Raw genomic sequence first — 16,366 nt, forward strand, 5'->3', positions numbered from 1 at the left:
CTTTGGTTCACCTGCGTTCATTTTATAGCCACAACACGGAGAAAGTGATATACTTTTTACTACTTGAACGAAAGCGAAGAAGACCGGCGTGCGAGGACGAGCTCGAGGTGATAAGGAGTGGAATCAGAAGCTCGACCGGACAGCTGGAAGCTGATCCACCGAGGAAACGAGTAGACACTTGTAGAGTTAACGGTAGCACGGCTCTGAACCTAGGACAAATCAGTCACGGGTCGCCATTGACGCCGAGAAGACAAACCAGGTAAGAATGCCTGCCTTTATAACATACCAAACTCCGTGTTATCCGTAAGGAATTAACATCTCCGGATGAGACAGCGTCGCTCTTTGCGTGAAAACTGTAAAATCCTAACCGAGGACTTAATTTAATCGATCGTTTACAAGTCCAGGGTAAGAAGAATTTAACGCGTTATCGTAATTAGTCGTAGTTTGAAACGCGAGACTCGGGCGAGCGATAAGCTCTCGCAACATGGTCGTTATATTTCCGCTCACCTCCCCCTTTCACCTTGAAGTTCATACTTGTTATACGTACACTCAAGTACGCAATTACTTCAAATCGTTACGACCGCCGGCGCAGCTCAGCAGCTCTACTGCAAAGCTGCAGGCAGGGCTCTGCTCCACTGCACGAACCCCTGAAGCTACGTCACACATTATGTTTTCTTTCCACTTTTCCTCCCTTGTTCCAGCGGGAGTGCGAGACACCACGCACGGCGTTCGCCAAGCACCGGTTCCCACTCGCATGCCTCTCATTCTCACGCTTCAACGCCGGGTGGTTCGCCACTCCACGTACCGACGGTTGCCGGTCTCCTCAGTCCTCACAGAGCGGTGCCGAGCTCTCATCTTGCCCAAAGTGGCAGTCCTCACAGGTTATCTGTCGGCAGTGCATCGAGCGGAAACAGCAGCCAGACCCAGGTGATGCCGCCTCCTATTCCACCGCCAGCCAGCGTCGGGATTGAGCTGAACGAAGTCCAACCTGGTAAGTGCCACGTCGTCCTTCAGTATGTCCCTCATGCGTCGTTATACTTGTGGAGGGTAGAGGCAAGGAGGACTATCTCCGTGTACGAAAAGAGTCCGTAAAATAGATTGAATTAAGATGGAGTTGCTGTGGCAAAAGTTCCACGTTTAAAAGAAAGCGCCAACTAGATCGAAGCCTTATAGCTTATGAGCGCTATTTGGGTGACTTGTTTAACCACTATTTATCGTGTTTCGGTCGACACTGTTTCAGTTGAATACCTACAAGAGACACTTCTCCTCACGGTGACTATACCCTCCATAGTTCTACTTTAAGTGATGATTCCTTGGGGGTAGGGATCCTGTTTTTGCGTTTCATGCTCCGAATGTCTGATACGGAAGCCGCGAGATCACCGGAGCCACGATTCTATAGAAACTATAAGCTTTCTCTGAGAGTAGCACGCGAACAATTGGTATCTGCACCAGACGAGCATTGAGCAGTGAGAATTAGGCAAACGTTTCAGGGGTAAATTAAAATACCGGATCATTGTGGTTGGGGTTTTAATAAACAAAGCACGTTCAAACAACACCGTTTGCATTAGCACTTGGGTCGATGCACCTGTTCGTTCCATCGTAAGCCGTGCATTCCGATTAATTTGAAAATTCACATTATGTTCCCTGTGACCGCGATATGCCCCGGCATTATGGATGCCGTGCAAACATGCAGGCCGGCCGAATAGAAACGCGTCGATTAATATTAAGTCTAAATAAATTCCGACCATGTACAGGCACGATGAAACCTAGCGTAAACCCAGTGGGTTAATATCAACCGTACAGGGATAGAAGGTATCCGGCGTGTCTATCGAACGAGAAAAGCGGCTGAGCTCGCTGAGCCTCGAATTCGACGTGATCGTCGTAACGTGTCGTTATATAATGCATTTAATTAAGATAGCGATCTCCAGTTTCTGTGTACATTCAAAACACACACAGCCCAGCTACTTGATACGGATAACAAAGTACGGCACATCAGCGCAAGGCGGAGCGTGCACTAGACAGCGGACCCCATGGATCAACTCTACTCATTGCGGGGTTAACTTCCCCCATCGTTCACCGTCGTCGTATCCGATTACACTAAGTGTTTCAACGTTTGCCAATGGACTGAGTTGCTCAGCTGCTATTAATACGGGCACTTGCGCCCTTCCCCCGCCTTTTAGTTTTCTCATTTCTTTGCCATTGTGCTACGCCCGTACATCTACCTTTTTCACTTTCCATATCGTATAATCTATACGACGCACTTCTACCTGCCACTCGCGCCAGGTTCTCCTTTTAATGGCAAAGAACACGACCCAACGCAACGCAGCGCGAGTAGAACCTCCTTGTCACGCTAACCGCAGTTTAGCTACAGACTTCAGTGCTTGTACACGCCTGAGTTTTGCCTCAGTACCCATTTAGTGCCTGCACGTGTACACAGGCATGTATGCAGCTTACCCCGAGGTGGAAATTGTGGGTTCGGTACTGATGAAGACAAACTTCAATATATCACCACGGATCAGTTTTTGCCAAATTAGCGGAGATTTTTTTGCACGCTTAGGATAATTAGGGCTTACCTTGATTGAGTTTCAAGCCTGTTGCTGAACACGTATGCACGCATCGTACTTACAAGACGTTTTACTCTACTGACACGACGCGAGTCTTTTCTACTTGGCAAGCATTCCTCGTTATTCTTACTGCAATGATTTTTTCACCAGGGCGTACCGAATCTCACCGCGAGATACCCATGTAGAAGATTTTTTAAAAACCCGCAGAATGGTATCTCCGTTGCCAGCTCTACGTGCGGTGACAATGCATCTCCAGCAACTGTGTCACGATGAACAATGCTCTTAAAATGAGCGTGACATCAGCCCATCCATCCGTAAAATGGACGGTTGATATTCAGAGTTGCCATCCTGTCAAAATCCAGACTTGCGTTCTCGTGCATTTGGAAAAACATCTTTCTCTTTCTTTCACTTTTATTTCATAAATGGAGAACCCAGATTCATTTTGTCACGAAGCTGGAACGTCTTTTGTGGATTTACTCATACGATGACGGAGCGCTGTGATATGTATATATGAGCATGTTCACAACGGAGGGATCGATACTCTGTAAAATAGATGCTAGACACTCACGTTGGAGTGAATTCAGTGGCGAAATTTTGACACAATTTGTGCGAGCCAAAGGTGTAAGGTGTAAAACTTAACGACAAAGTAGCACTGCCGAGGCCCGCGATACTGTCCGATAACGACTTTATAGTCCACTCCACATTACTCTCTTCTCCGCCTTCGCTCTCCTGCAAGTAACCACATCTTCCATTGGATCCTAGTGCAGGTCGTATGTCAAACGAGCCACAACTAATCGGCACGAGGGCGTAAAGCAGTCGTTAAGCTTTGCTTCCTCGTGTCCAGAAATCGAATTCACACTAAGTACAAGATCGTGCTCGCAGCCTTGTGTTACAGAGGCATGTTTACAACGGGCGCTGGTAATGAATACGTGACTTGGTACTAGAACCCGGGGTAAGCGTGCGCATTACTCATTACTCACTGCACATTCGGTGTGCCCGATCCAGATGCTTGATCGTGTGCTAACTCGTCGACGTTTCACTGTCCGTTGGCAACTTCACCCTGCAGGACTGAACCCACCAGAGGATGACCTTGCAGGGTGCGGAATCGCGGCACAAACGTGCTACCCAGTAAAGAGGCATTCGTTTTTGAGTGGCCAACTCATTGTCAGCTCTCGACATTGTCGAGCACGCCAGCTGCTAACCCCGGTCACAATAGCTAATGAGGAGCTCGGTTGTCTTTGTAGTTTTTGCATTTTCTTAGAGACGTCAAAGGGTGTGGTTCCTTTCTCTCCGTGGTTGAATTTCCTGCTTGTTGTGCGAGCGGTTCGCCTGACTCTACGTAACGTTACAATTCGTTCCTTCTCATTTTATGCGCAGTTCTTGCTGTTGGAATAACACCGCCAGGATCTCCTCATACCGGCGCAGGATCTGGGTCTCATCACTGGAGGTCACGACTCACTACAATTAAAAACTCCTTCCTTGGCAGCCCGAGGTTTCATCGGCGTAAATTGCTCACAAGCACCGAAGAGGTAATGTAAAATCGTCGCGACGATTGCTCGAGCTTATTTATTCCATGGGATCACAGTTAAGCCTTTCAGCGATCGTACGAGTGTTGGAATAACGTGTACCGATAATTCTAGGTACATCTAACCCCGGACTCGTCACCTGAACTGACGAAGAAATCGTGGTTCGGCAGTCTGATGACGACCGAAAAAGACGAAACCTTCACGATCCTGGTTAAGGGAAAACCCTTGGCCAGCATCAAGGCGGATTTGATACACGCGTTTCTCTCGGTAAGTTGATCGAAATTTATTCATCATCATAGTAGGCCGACAACGGAATTTTACGAAAATAGCTATTTTGTCACACGACGCGGTGAAAAAGATTAACTCTTATTTCAGCGTTCGATTTTCGCGCCTGTTCTTTTCAATTGTTCATAAGTGTCAGGGTGGAATGGTTAATGCGCGCTCGAATCGAATTCGCGATATTATCATGATTATTATTAATAATAATATCACTCGTCAATAACTGATGCATAATTAAATTGGTAAACGCGGTGAAAAGGCTGAACTACGGACGACTAAGAATATATACGGTAGGTATATGTATATACTGACTGATTTTCTAGCGTTTTCAATTTCCGCTAACATAGCCTGTTATCGGAAAAGCCGAGATTCTATTTCATGCAGGGCTGGAGTTATTTCTGTGCTTCACTGCCCGCGCAGTTTTTAAAAAGCAAGGTTGAAATCGAATAATTTCTTGAGTAAATTTTCCAGCAGCATTTTCCTCTCTCAGTAAAACGTTCGCGTAAGAATTACCCGAATGACCGGAATACTTGTCCGCGTGTCAATTGCGAACCGAATGGACCGTAACTAAATTTAAACGGCTTTCACTTCTGCATGAATAATTCATTATCTAGGAAAGAAACGGTTGCTGGAAATAACAATGGAGGAATACCTCTGGGATTCAGAACCGTACCGTAGGTTGCGTTTAACTTCGTTTCACTCATATATAGATCTATTGCCGGATAGTTTTAAAATCGATTTAAAACGACGGAAAAGTCGAACGAACCGAAAGCAACTGGATGGGGAAAGTGTCAAATAAATTAAACATAACGAGAGAGTCGTTGTTATTTTTATCCGTGTTAGGGAGCGATAAACGATTCATGTGATAGATGCGACGAACTGCAATGAAAACCAATTAAAAGAAATTAATCACTTCTTTGTCCGCAGATAGCGGAATTGTCTCACAGCGTAAGTTCGCCAATGTCATTCAGGGTAGAATACAAAAGGGGAAGCACCGCGCCAGCCATGTTCCAGAGGCAAGTGCGGTTTCAAGTCGACATAAGTGCTATTTCAAAACAGCCCAGCGAGCCTCTTTTCGCCATCACCTTTACGCTACTCAGCGGTAAGCCTCACTCCAATATACGCAAAAAAATAAAATTTTCGTATCCGTGTAACGGTGTAGAAAATTGGTAAAGGAAAAAATTTATGTGTATTATGTTTATGTCCTGAACTCGCAACTTGTAAGGATCCAAGATCCGTGAAATTGTAAAACTTTTATGAATAACGGACAATGTAGAGACTCATGTCCAATACCCATGTGACGGGGAGTGGTTTAAGTTCACCGTGTATTGGTGGAACTTCGTGTTATAACTCCGCAAGTACGTATATATGTATGTGTGTATATAATATACTAACCTATCGAATTTATGGTCTTAAAAGGACCTATTTACTGAGAAAGAAATTCTCCCGTTTGGAAAAATATTTAGCTCAATTTTAAAAAGTGTCGCTGGCCATTTGATATTTCCGATTTAAATAACACACAAAAAAAATTTTTTTTTCATTAAAATATTTCTGCTTTTCTTCGACTTTCATGGCCAGTAAGTATGCGAATTTTTAAATCTAGAAAATCAACTCAGGGATCTTTTTTTAGAGAATTTAATGCCCTACAAGAATATGTGTTTAAAATTTTTCTCATCTCAAACGGTTCAACAGTTACTGGATATTTAATGAATAAAACATTTTTTGCGTGTTATTTAAATGGGAAATTTCAAATGGCCAGAGAAACCTTTTAAAATTGAGCTAAAAATTTGTCCAAGGGGGAGAATTTTTTTCTCAGTAAATAGGTATTTTTAAGACCATAGATTCGATGGGTTAGTTTTTTTGGCTCACCCTAACGTATAGTCTTAGCTACGAGTGCATAATCCATTGCATACCCGCATGTTAGAATTCGTATTACATTAAAGATTTAGAGGACTTCTTCGTGCAGTTTTATAATGGCATTATCGTTTGGCTCGTGTTTTTCGTGCATAAAATTGAGCTTTTGAATGCACGTGGAACAAGCTTAGAGGAAGCAAGGAAGCAAGGGATGCGGTTGCCTCCTCGAAACGCTGTTTGGCATTCGCCGTTTCTCGACTTTGGCTTTCTTCCAAGCGCAGCTAGATCGATTTTACGTTTATACGCGCATCGCGATCCCATATTTTTCAACAAGAATTTCATCCTCGGTTAAATTACGATCACTGCATCCTGGTATCCATTCTGCGTATGAATCTCACCGGATGTTCCATCCGAACAATTTTACTTTTTTTCAAGTCGTTCGCAAATCTTCGTGAGAAAATAATTTTCTGCAATAAATGTAAGGAACGCTACGAAAGAAAAATATGGTTAAAATTGTCCTCCACTTTCGTTTAATGTCAAGATAAGCCATTGCGAATGTCGTCCTGGCCATAAAAATTGTCGAACCTATTTTATTCTGAATGGGTGAAACCGTCAAAGAAGGTTGAGACCATTAGCGAGAACTTTCTTCTCTGATAATCAGTGTAGATTAAAACAACATTAAGTTGAGGAATCATTGCACCGAGGCTTCTAACAATCAATCGGAACAAATTGACCATTCTCCTGCACCCCGGATGACCTGCGGAAAATTGAAGAGATATTCGTGTGATTAACAGGTAACATACGGAGATTCCGGAGGGTCTGCGAGCACATACAATCCCAAGTCTGCGCGCGAGGAATCGGTATGGGAATTGGAGGTCAGAGCAGAGCAGCCCCACCGAGTCCAAGAACGTCGCGGAAATTCACTCAGGAAATGAGCGAAAGTTCGAGCTGCGGAAGTGATACCAGTGAAAGATTGTCCCTGAGTCCTCATCCCGCTACCAGACAGGTAGTGTGTTTCAGCAAGGTATCACGTCATCCATCATCATCACCGTCGCCCTCCTGTCCGTTAACGATAACATTGAGAGAGCAAAAGATATGAACAACGAGAGAAAAGTATAAATATTTTGCCAAATTTACGCAATTAACAAGTAACAACAAAAAAAGAAAAAAAAAAAAGCTTTTCTTCGCGTGCATAAAACGAGGTAAATTCTGCACCGTGTTGGTGCCGGTTGTATTTGAATGTGCGAGAAAAAAAAGGGTTCCGTTTGATATCGTTCGAGTTTTTTTCACACTCATCATCATCAACGAGCTGTTTCCGTCATTAGATCTGTCCTTAAGAAGGGCAAAATCGAATTTTAATGATCTTACCCCCCAGATTGGTTCGAAATAATTCGAAAAAAATGTACGAATTTTTAAAAAATTTTCCCTCCATATTTACCCACGCCTAGGAAGCCTTACTTTTTCCCATAAGAAAAGCATTGGTTTTTCGGGATTTTTAATCGTTTTTTTTCCACTGCCGTAATTATCAGCTAAAAAATCGCAAATTCTCAGAAAATGTCGACAGTTATGTTACCTTTTTGTCCAATTTTTTGGAATTCGATACAAACATTTTTGGGCTAGATCGATCACATCCTTATTCTCTAAAAACGCGGAAAAGAGTCGATCGATCTAGCCCAAAAATGCTTGTATCGAATTCCAAAAATTCGGACAAAAAGGGTAACATTTTCTGAGAATTTGCGATTTTTTAGCTGATAATTACGGCAGCGGTAAAAAAACGATTAAAAATCCCGAAAAACCAATGCTTTTCTTATGGTAAAAAGTAAGGCTTCCTAGGCGTGGGTAAATATGGAGGGAAAATTTTTAAAAAATTCGGATATAATTTTTGAATTATTTCGAACCAATTTGGGGGGTGAGACCATTAAAATTCGATTTCGCCCTTCTTAAAGACAGGTCTATTCCGTCATCGTGGCATTACGTAACAGAGACCGCGACAGCTCGGCAAAATTTGTAGTAAAATTGAATACGTGTCAGATGTCGGATGTGTGGAAATTAAAGGTGAATTTCTGACTCCTTTAGATCGATTCAGACATCGAATCGGACACGTCGGTGTTCGACGTGAAATCGCCAACGCGTGAAAACGGTCGGAGAAGCTCGACTTCGACGAACAACAACAACGCGTTGCCGGGGGAAGTGACCACTTCTCCTGGAAGTTCACCAAAGGCGGTAAGGAGTAACTCGGAGAGTCAGAATGCGGCGGAGAAAAAATGCGTGACTACGATGAGCGGCAGCAACATAGCGTGATACTACCAGAACTTCCAATTCCGGTTCGACCTTAGATCCAGTCTTAGAAATATGTGGAACACCAGACAGGGATTCTGGTGAACGCGAAACGGCGACAGAAGGATCATCGGGAACCAGAAACCAGAAACCAGAAACCAAAAACCAGTCGGATGGGCCAACCAGGATGCTCGGAATGCGTTAGAAAAAGTCTAAGAAACTTTCAAACTCGTGACTAGGTGCCTGTTGTAAACGATTTATAGGTATATCCTATTCGGCAATTATATAGCTTACAATTAATGTACATGTAGTGTATAAAAGTGAGGCACTGTTCGACAACTCTTTCTTTGAATGAATACATTTTACTGTATCACTACCTCTCACTCGACATATCATGATGCATGTTGCAGCGTAGGTACGACAAGGAGTACAAAACTGCGTAGGTACTCGGCACAAGCCCGATGCGTTCGATTCGAGTAGATCTGCGTTATGCATTATGCGCATTGAGGATCAGCAGAGATGCATTTATTTGATGATGATAGTTACTACGGTGCTTTGCCGGATGTGTTATATTTGACGAAAGGAAACGGCATCCTTTTAGTATCTTCTTGTCAAATCTGTGAAAAAAACACCAAATACATAGGTATAATAATGAATACTTTTTTTCGACGTGGATAGAAAAAAGTAGAGGGAAAGAAAACACCTGTACTACGATCCGTATTAACGGGACACCTCGTTTGATGGCCCGTTGTGCGTGGATCGATCGATCGAGATTACATTCGATAAAATTCTATGCAAAGTCGAAGTTCGAAGAATGAAAAAAAAAAAAAAAAAGAAATACACAAACACGAGAAGATGAAAAATATCAGTGAATAATAAAACATGTAAAAACGAAAACTTTACTGCCAACATAGATGCGAGTGTTTATCCGCGGCGTGCTTTTAAAAATGGTATAGATGATTTAAGGAGTCGTGTTATACTTTTAGGATAGTTATTGCAAGTGATAGCTAATAGGTCGTTTCAGTCGTTTCATGCGGTTACGCCAAGCTCAACCTAACACGATAACCAGACATGAATGAAATTTACACGCACCGGTAATAAAAACGGTGAATTAACAAACGAGTAAAACGATTCTCGCGGCGAAAGAAGGTCGATTAAAAAATGGTGAGGACTGATCTCAATTGGTATATAATACAACTAACATGATACGTAGGTACACGATGTGAGGCAAAACAATTAAAAATAAGCTGTAGCGGAAAAGTAGGCGTTTTTGTGCAATAGTCAAACTTTTATTTTCGTTCTCCCCCCGCCATTCGATTTAAAAAGAATGGTTAAAAATCGAACATAAACATGAACAGAAACGATACAAATATATGTTCAATACGGCTTTTCTCATCCAGCTTTGCGTAAGCGTTGTGCAAAAAAAAAAAAAAATACTGTCATTATTACTAATCATCAATTAGTATTTATATAATTACTATAAATATATAAGTAGTATTTATATATTTAAGATATATTTTCTCAATAAACATATCTCATAAAAAAATAATTAATTAATTAATTAATTAATTAATTGATAAATTAATTAATCAAAACAAAGAAGTGAATGCGGAAAGAGAAAAGAAAATTAACCCCGTTTCATATGGTATAGGTGTAAAAATATACAATAAAATCAACCGTCGTGATAATTTGTAAAAAAATTTATGTCGCTGATGAAATCGCGGGTAATAGTACAGAAGATTTTATTCCCAAAAAATCAAAGTGAAGATATTTCAAATAAAATAAAAAGACCGAAAGCCAAGCGACATTGTACATCCTACAAATAACTTCTTCGTGAATTTCTTCTGCACAATCACTCGTCCGGTTTGTGACAATACGATAATTCACAGGTTGGCGTAAATGTTCGACAGAATGCAGCAAAAACCAAAAAATATCGAAACAATCTCATTGCAAGATTATACTTGATAGCATCTCGTTTTATCGCTCAGGTTAGAATGCATATAGACGGCGTCTCGTTCCTATATAATAAAAACCAAAAATAAAACGAAATTTAAAATTATCATTAACAGTATGAAAGCTAAATCAATTTTAGCAACGACGGAAAAGTGTAGCACTGCGTTCAATCATAATTGTCAAAAAAGTGGTGAAAAAACAAAATAAAAATCAAAAAAAAAAAAATATCTAAAGAAATGATGACAATGAAATTATCAGTTTCCGCGGACCTAATTTTCTCGCGATTGCACTTGCGATGCAATTTTTTCGATTCCAATTTTTTGCGTAGATATATTTACGGATTCGACAAACGGCTCCTGTACACAATAAGCGTGCAGCACTTTTTCCGTATGAAAATAATCGTATATAGACTAAACTAATAACTGTAATTTACCAATAATCGTGTAAGATTACGTATAAATAAACAAGTTGTGGTGAAGTATGTCGGGCTTTGCAATATACGTTTACTAATATACTTACTACTGATCGTGAATTAAGGAAGCGAAACAAAATTATGAAAGGGATCGAATAAATAGATGAGAGATAAATGAATCGGAATAGCGTAACGATCGCGTATATATACATATATATATATACATAACAACATAATAATAACTTATGAGACTAGGCATAAGCTTGCGGTTATCTACTTATACTAGCGGATAATTATATAAATACATTGTATAAGTATGATAAGTATATAATAATAATAATATTAATAACAATAACAATAATAATAAAACAAATTACCGGCCATGTTAAACTAGGATTTTATATCAAGCAAAAGTATAAAAAAAAAACTTAAGGTACGAAGAGTAAACATTTTCAAAATTTTAAGACCGATTTAATTTTGTCTGATAAGTAGGTACCTATTTATATTTCGGAGCGTAGTTATACATATTTATATTATCGTCATCATAAAGTCTAGTCGTATGTTTGATATTATACATGATGCATATTTGAAAGAATATTTATTTACGATATTAGTAACGTGATTCGATTGTTTTTTTTTTTTTTCGTTATATATTATTGTCGTTCAATGACCGATCCATCTTTACCTTACAATCTCTATACAACGCCATCCGTAGTTATTGAACAGATTTTTTTTCATCCAACTTTTTTTGTTGCTAGGTTCGTGACTTTATCGCGCGTATAATGTGTATTTTATAATTTGAAATTGATTTGTCATCTGGATATATCATTGAGGCATTATATATAGGTAGTAGACAATTTTTATACAATTCTTAAACAATTTTACAACAATTTGTTCAGCGCGCGTTCTTGTTGACGTTTTGTTATTGGCAATTAATATTTCACAAATATTATACAGCCATTGTCTATATATAATATAAAGAATCTGGTAACATATACGTGATAAATTTTCGAGAAAAAAAGGATATGTTAATTATTGTGAAAGATCTCTTGTATCGCTTGATGTTTAAATAATTTATTATTGTGCTTCTAATATATTTATTAATTGATTGATAACTGAATTACTCTGCGCGTATATATATATATTATATATACACACCTTATATACATTATATTATACAAATATAAACGTTCGGATCGAGATAAAATATTCAAAAATTTTATTATAAATTTGTTTAGATGATATTTTATCTTCATCTTCGCGGCGAGTCTCACGGTAATTTTAATTATATAAACATGTAATAATAGGTAGTCAAGGTTTTTGTAAGCGTGCTTTGTGAACTATTACGTTGGTCGTTATATAGGTAAATAAATTAGGTATACCACATGATTATTCAATTATTATTAACGAAGAAGAAGAAATACTTATACGTTTCCTTTCCACTAGGTCCGATATTTATGTCGCGTTATTTTGTTTCACACGATGCGTACACAAATAAGTTGCAAAGTAGTACAAAAATCATTAAGGTAAGAGTACGAGTTATTGACACGTTTAGACCCAATTATTGAACCTTTTATTCAACAAAATTATAAATTGAGGGCACAAATTATGAACTTCTCGATGATTAAAACCAATTGCTAGAGGGTTAAACACTGAAAATGTATTTTTTTGGTAATTTTAGAACCAAGGATCCAAGCAGTTACAACCAAAACAGATCAATAATTGGGACATGGTCAATAACTGGTACACTTACTTTCATAATTACGTACTAGGAGTACATGAAAATCGGATTAATTTTCTCCGCCCTAATAAGCCGTAATGTGTAATTTTTTCTCCCAACAAGACTTCAAGCATGCAAATTGACCGAATTAAATTTCTTTGAATTTATAAACCTTGGCAGCAAACCAATATCATTTACTAATTGAACCAATTTCTCCGAGGAATTCTTCATGTAACTCCAATAAGCGATACCTACGTTATCCATTATTCGCTGTAATTAAAGTTTTTGTGCAACTGATGCGAAAATTAGTTAGTTAATTCTTGTACATTGTTATCACATCTGTGCTACTGATACAAAAATTTTGTAATACAAGCTTGAGCTTTGTACCATACTAACCGCTGCTAAATTTTCTCTTAGGTACGATCAACGATGTTGTTTTCGAAATTAAGGTAATATCTATAAAGCGACGTTACGGTTTCGCGCTCCGTCCTTCTGGCAAGCCGATAAGCAGAAAAATTAACATTCTCGAGGAAAAGTTTATCTACAATTACAGAGCTTTCTACTCGATTATCGGCAACGGCGCATGAAAATCTTGTAATCTTTTAGAGACTGCTTACATAGAAAAAAAAAAAGAAGAGAGAAAAAGAATAAAAACATTTGCGGACGAAATGAAACTGAGAGTGTTGAATATACATAACAGAGTAATCCTCTCAACTGCGGGTAGTTTTGTATTGATTTCTTATCTATAAGGACATACATTTTTTTATCGTTTCACAATAAGTTGTTATTAACGTTCGATTTATGTGTCGAAGTGAGGGTCGATATGCAGTGAACAGTTAATGCATCGCGAATTCAAGATTCACGACCACCGATAACCTCTAGGTAGTGAATATTAATAATTATATTAAATACATTATATATACGTATACATAAATAGTATACATATATATGTATATGTATATTATCAGTTTTCATGAAAACTGTAACATATTTGTTGATGGCCAATATCAAATATGTATAAAAAAAATAATGATATTATTAACAATAATAATAATGCGACATTAATAATTAAAAAATCTGTCTACTGATTAATTACAACCGACCTTATTTACTGTTGGCAGAATTTTTTCAGCGTCGTAGACTGAGGAATGGTGAAAAACGATAATCGTTGTGCGCTTACGGCCCCTGAGATGTTCCAAGGGTAGAGTTGAGAATTTATTGCGGAACATCAGAGAGTTACCGATTTCGACATGATGCTGGCTGCATTCACCTTCCGAGTAAAACAGTCTTCGCAAAGCTGAACCCAAGCCATTACTTCGCCTGTGTGTACTTACATACTTGTCGGCGACACAAGAAATTAATAATGAGAATGAATGTCTTCCAAAACTCGTAGCAAAACAGTGATTTAATTAGAGTATAGGTACGCGAGAGAATAATATATACATAGGTCATAAATAATAATAGATAAAATGTAATAATGATGCAGAGACCAAAAAGTATATATGTATATGCGGTCCATGTATGATATTAATATATATGATGCATTTATGATAAATACGTGATACACACTATAAATTTCATAATTTTCCATGAGCCAAACCAGATTATCTACAATAATACGGCTATAAATGAAAATTGAAGAATTATTCATTTCGAAATGGCATTTTATTCGACACGTGCTCGATGTATTCCATGACATTAATATTCATAATTATTCCAGCAACTCTTCATTTGCTCTCTCGATCTTGAATTTTCGTAGGCATAGAATCGAAACGCTGTTTTAGCTAGTCGCAAGTGGAGTACCTACGTTGGGTAGAGAAGCAGAATTGTTTTTCAAAAAGTGTTCGCATGGAAATTTGAGTTTGAGAATTCGATTATCGATAGTCAAGAGCGCTAGAAATATCGATACGCTATATTTCGAGATTAAGATAGCGATCGAATCGCTCGTTCGAATTTTGAACATTCTCTATGAATGATTTTCAACTTGTAAGATAGCAAGGTTAACTTTTATATGTAAAAATAGAAATAAAATTGGAAAGAAAATGCCAAAACGGATGTGTGAATTCGACGACGATTTAGCGCCACAGTCTAAAATTCACGTAGGGCAAAGAGAAGTCGATAACGGAGTGGAAAAAGAAACTCATATGAAAAAAGTCTATGGTAAGGAGGTTATGTTCGTCATTTGTTTATATTCAATCTTGACGACCAACAGATGCGGTTTTTCGTTCAACTACAGTAGGTTAGAGACACAAGAACGTAGATTCGCGGTTTTTGCAAATGTTCATGAAAATCAAACTACTGCTGTGATGAAGTCTACGAATCAGTGCTGTCTTAACCATTGCCTAGTTTAAATTTACTTTATTTTTTTCATAATCAACCCAAGAATCATATCAATTTTAAATCGTCACGTCGTTTGGATTATTTATTTTCCAAATCTAGTTGCTAGTCATATTTTTCTAAACTTGTTTCTTTTGTAGACCGAACTTTGGATTTGTTAATGACAGGAGCCAGGGAATTATCGCAGAAAATGAATAAATCTATTGACTTGGACCTGACAGATCCTGTTCCGTCAGTGATTGTGCCAGCAGCTAAGTCAACTCCGCAGCAAAACTTTAAACAGATGTTTCTCAACAACAAATTACAGCTCGAGACTAAGGGTGAATGTGCAAAGGTATATAATGGTTAATAAGAAGAAGCTTACAGAATAGCTTTAAAAACTTGCATTGAAAAGAGAACTAACTTGTCATTGATGTTTCCATTTTCCAGACTGTGCCAATCGGCATCTGCGGCTGTTGCCGAGTCATCGATGATTATGGATCGCACAACTGTTACTACTGCGAGAAGGTCTTGTGCTCCTCCTGTCTAGCCAAATGCGTCAAATGCTTGGAAAGCTTTTGTCAGAATTGCTCAATAATTGCGTACGTTTTGGTTTTTTTGTGAATACATTTGATTTTCATGTAACCATTGTTGGTCGCAGAATATCGAGCGGTTTTGGCCATACATTGAGCATAGAGAATGGTAAAAAAAGAAGCAAAGCAAACAAATTGTGAAATTATAGATGATAGAATTTATAGATCAAAGTTTATTCAGTCAAATTCCAAGGAAACAATATCTCTTGGCATGAAAGTAAAAGAGGAAATTGTAATCAAATTCAACATGGATAACTCAAGTTGTATTTGAAAAATATTTATTTCAATATTTTTACGTAGATAAGTGTAATTTGCCTTTTACCTCACTAGCTTCATCAAATTAGTGAATCCAGTTTCATACATACCTATATTTGCTGGCTTCCTTTCCAGATATGACACCCGAGAGTACAACATCTGCTTGAACTGCTATCAATGAACCGGCGTTACAAAGTTTGTGAAAAAATGCACTCATTTCAGTGTTAATTCTAATTATTTATGATGTATTATTATTTTGTACGTATTTTAATAGTTTTGTATATTTGTACATAAAGTTTGAATGGCATTTTTAATGTATGCAAACCACTGTTCAACAAAATGTTATCGTTTTAAATATAATGTGCTTAATTTTGCATCAAGTGATTTGTACTTGGAATTTTTCCTACCTTTCCTTGGCGATAAATAATTTACAAGTGTAAGCAAACTAGTTGAAAATAAAATCGAAAAATTTAGCCGTACTACGATAAAACGCTGAAGAGTGATTTTTAAAAAAGGTATTCATAAATAAATCAAAGTATACGATCTTTAATGCAAATCGCGCGACTCGATCGAAAAGCAGGAAACTCAGTGACGAATACCTTCGAGCATATACTACT

The 16,366-nt window shown here is 38.4% G+C and overlaps 2 protein-coding genes across 6 annotated transcripts in view; both read left to right on the plus strand.

Moving 5' to 3' along the window:
* The window catches only part of LOC124179850 (serine/threonine-protein kinase BRSK2), a 31,172-nt gene extending 20,493 nt beyond the window's left edge, over positions 1–10,679 (plus strand). The window contains exons 7-13 of one of the 3 annotated variants that reach the window (XM_046564655.1): positions 29–259; positions 702–991; positions 3,942–4,093; positions 4,205–4,357; positions 5,297–5,471; positions 7,018–7,247; positions 8,300–10,679. In XM_046564655.1, coding sequence (XP_046420611.1) covers positions 29–259; positions 702–991; positions 3,942–4,093; positions 4,205–4,357; positions 5,297–5,471; positions 7,018–7,247; positions 8,300–8,524 — 1,456 coding nt within the window. In that variant the 3' untranslated portion in view covers positions 8,525–10,679. The remainder of the gene's footprint in view (positions 1–28; positions 260–701; positions 992–3,941; positions 4,094–4,204; positions 4,358–5,296; positions 5,472–7,017; positions 7,248–8,299) is intronic. The other 2 variants (XM_046564657.1, XM_046564656.1) reach the window with 2 other exon arrangements.
* A 3,704-nt stretch (positions 10,680–14,383) lies between these two features.
* LOC124180172 (apoptosis regulatory protein Siva-like) lies at positions 14,384–16,118 on the plus strand. Of its 3 annotated transcripts, none has more exons than XM_046565318.1 (4): positions 14,384–14,745; positions 15,090–15,256; positions 15,352–15,503; positions 15,885–16,118. In XM_046565318.1, the coding sequence occupies exons 1-4, from the start codon at positions 14,628–14,630 to the stop codon at positions 15,928–15,930; spliced, it is 483 nt and encodes a 160-aa protein (XP_046421274.1). In that variant the 5' UTR covers positions 14,384–14,627; the 3' UTR covers positions 15,931–16,118. The 3 variants fall into 3 exon arrangements, with proteins under 3 accessions (XP_046421274.1, XP_046421275.1, XP_046421273.1); XM_046565319.1 differs by having other exon boundaries at positions 14,388–14,745; positions 15,063–15,256; positions 15,352–15,429; XM_046565317.1 differs by having other exon boundaries at positions 14,390–14,745; positions 15,063–15,256; positions 15,885–16,112.
* Positions 16,119–16,366: the final 248 nt, after the last annotated feature.

This window comes from Neodiprion fabricii, chromosome 4 (assembly GCF_021155785.1).
Source record: "Neodiprion fabricii isolate iyNeoFabr1 chromosome 4, iyNeoFabr1.1, whole genome shotgun sequence".
Classification (NCBI taxonomy): Eukaryota; Metazoa; Arthropoda; class Insecta; order Hymenoptera; family Diprionidae; genus Neodiprion; species Neodiprion fabricii.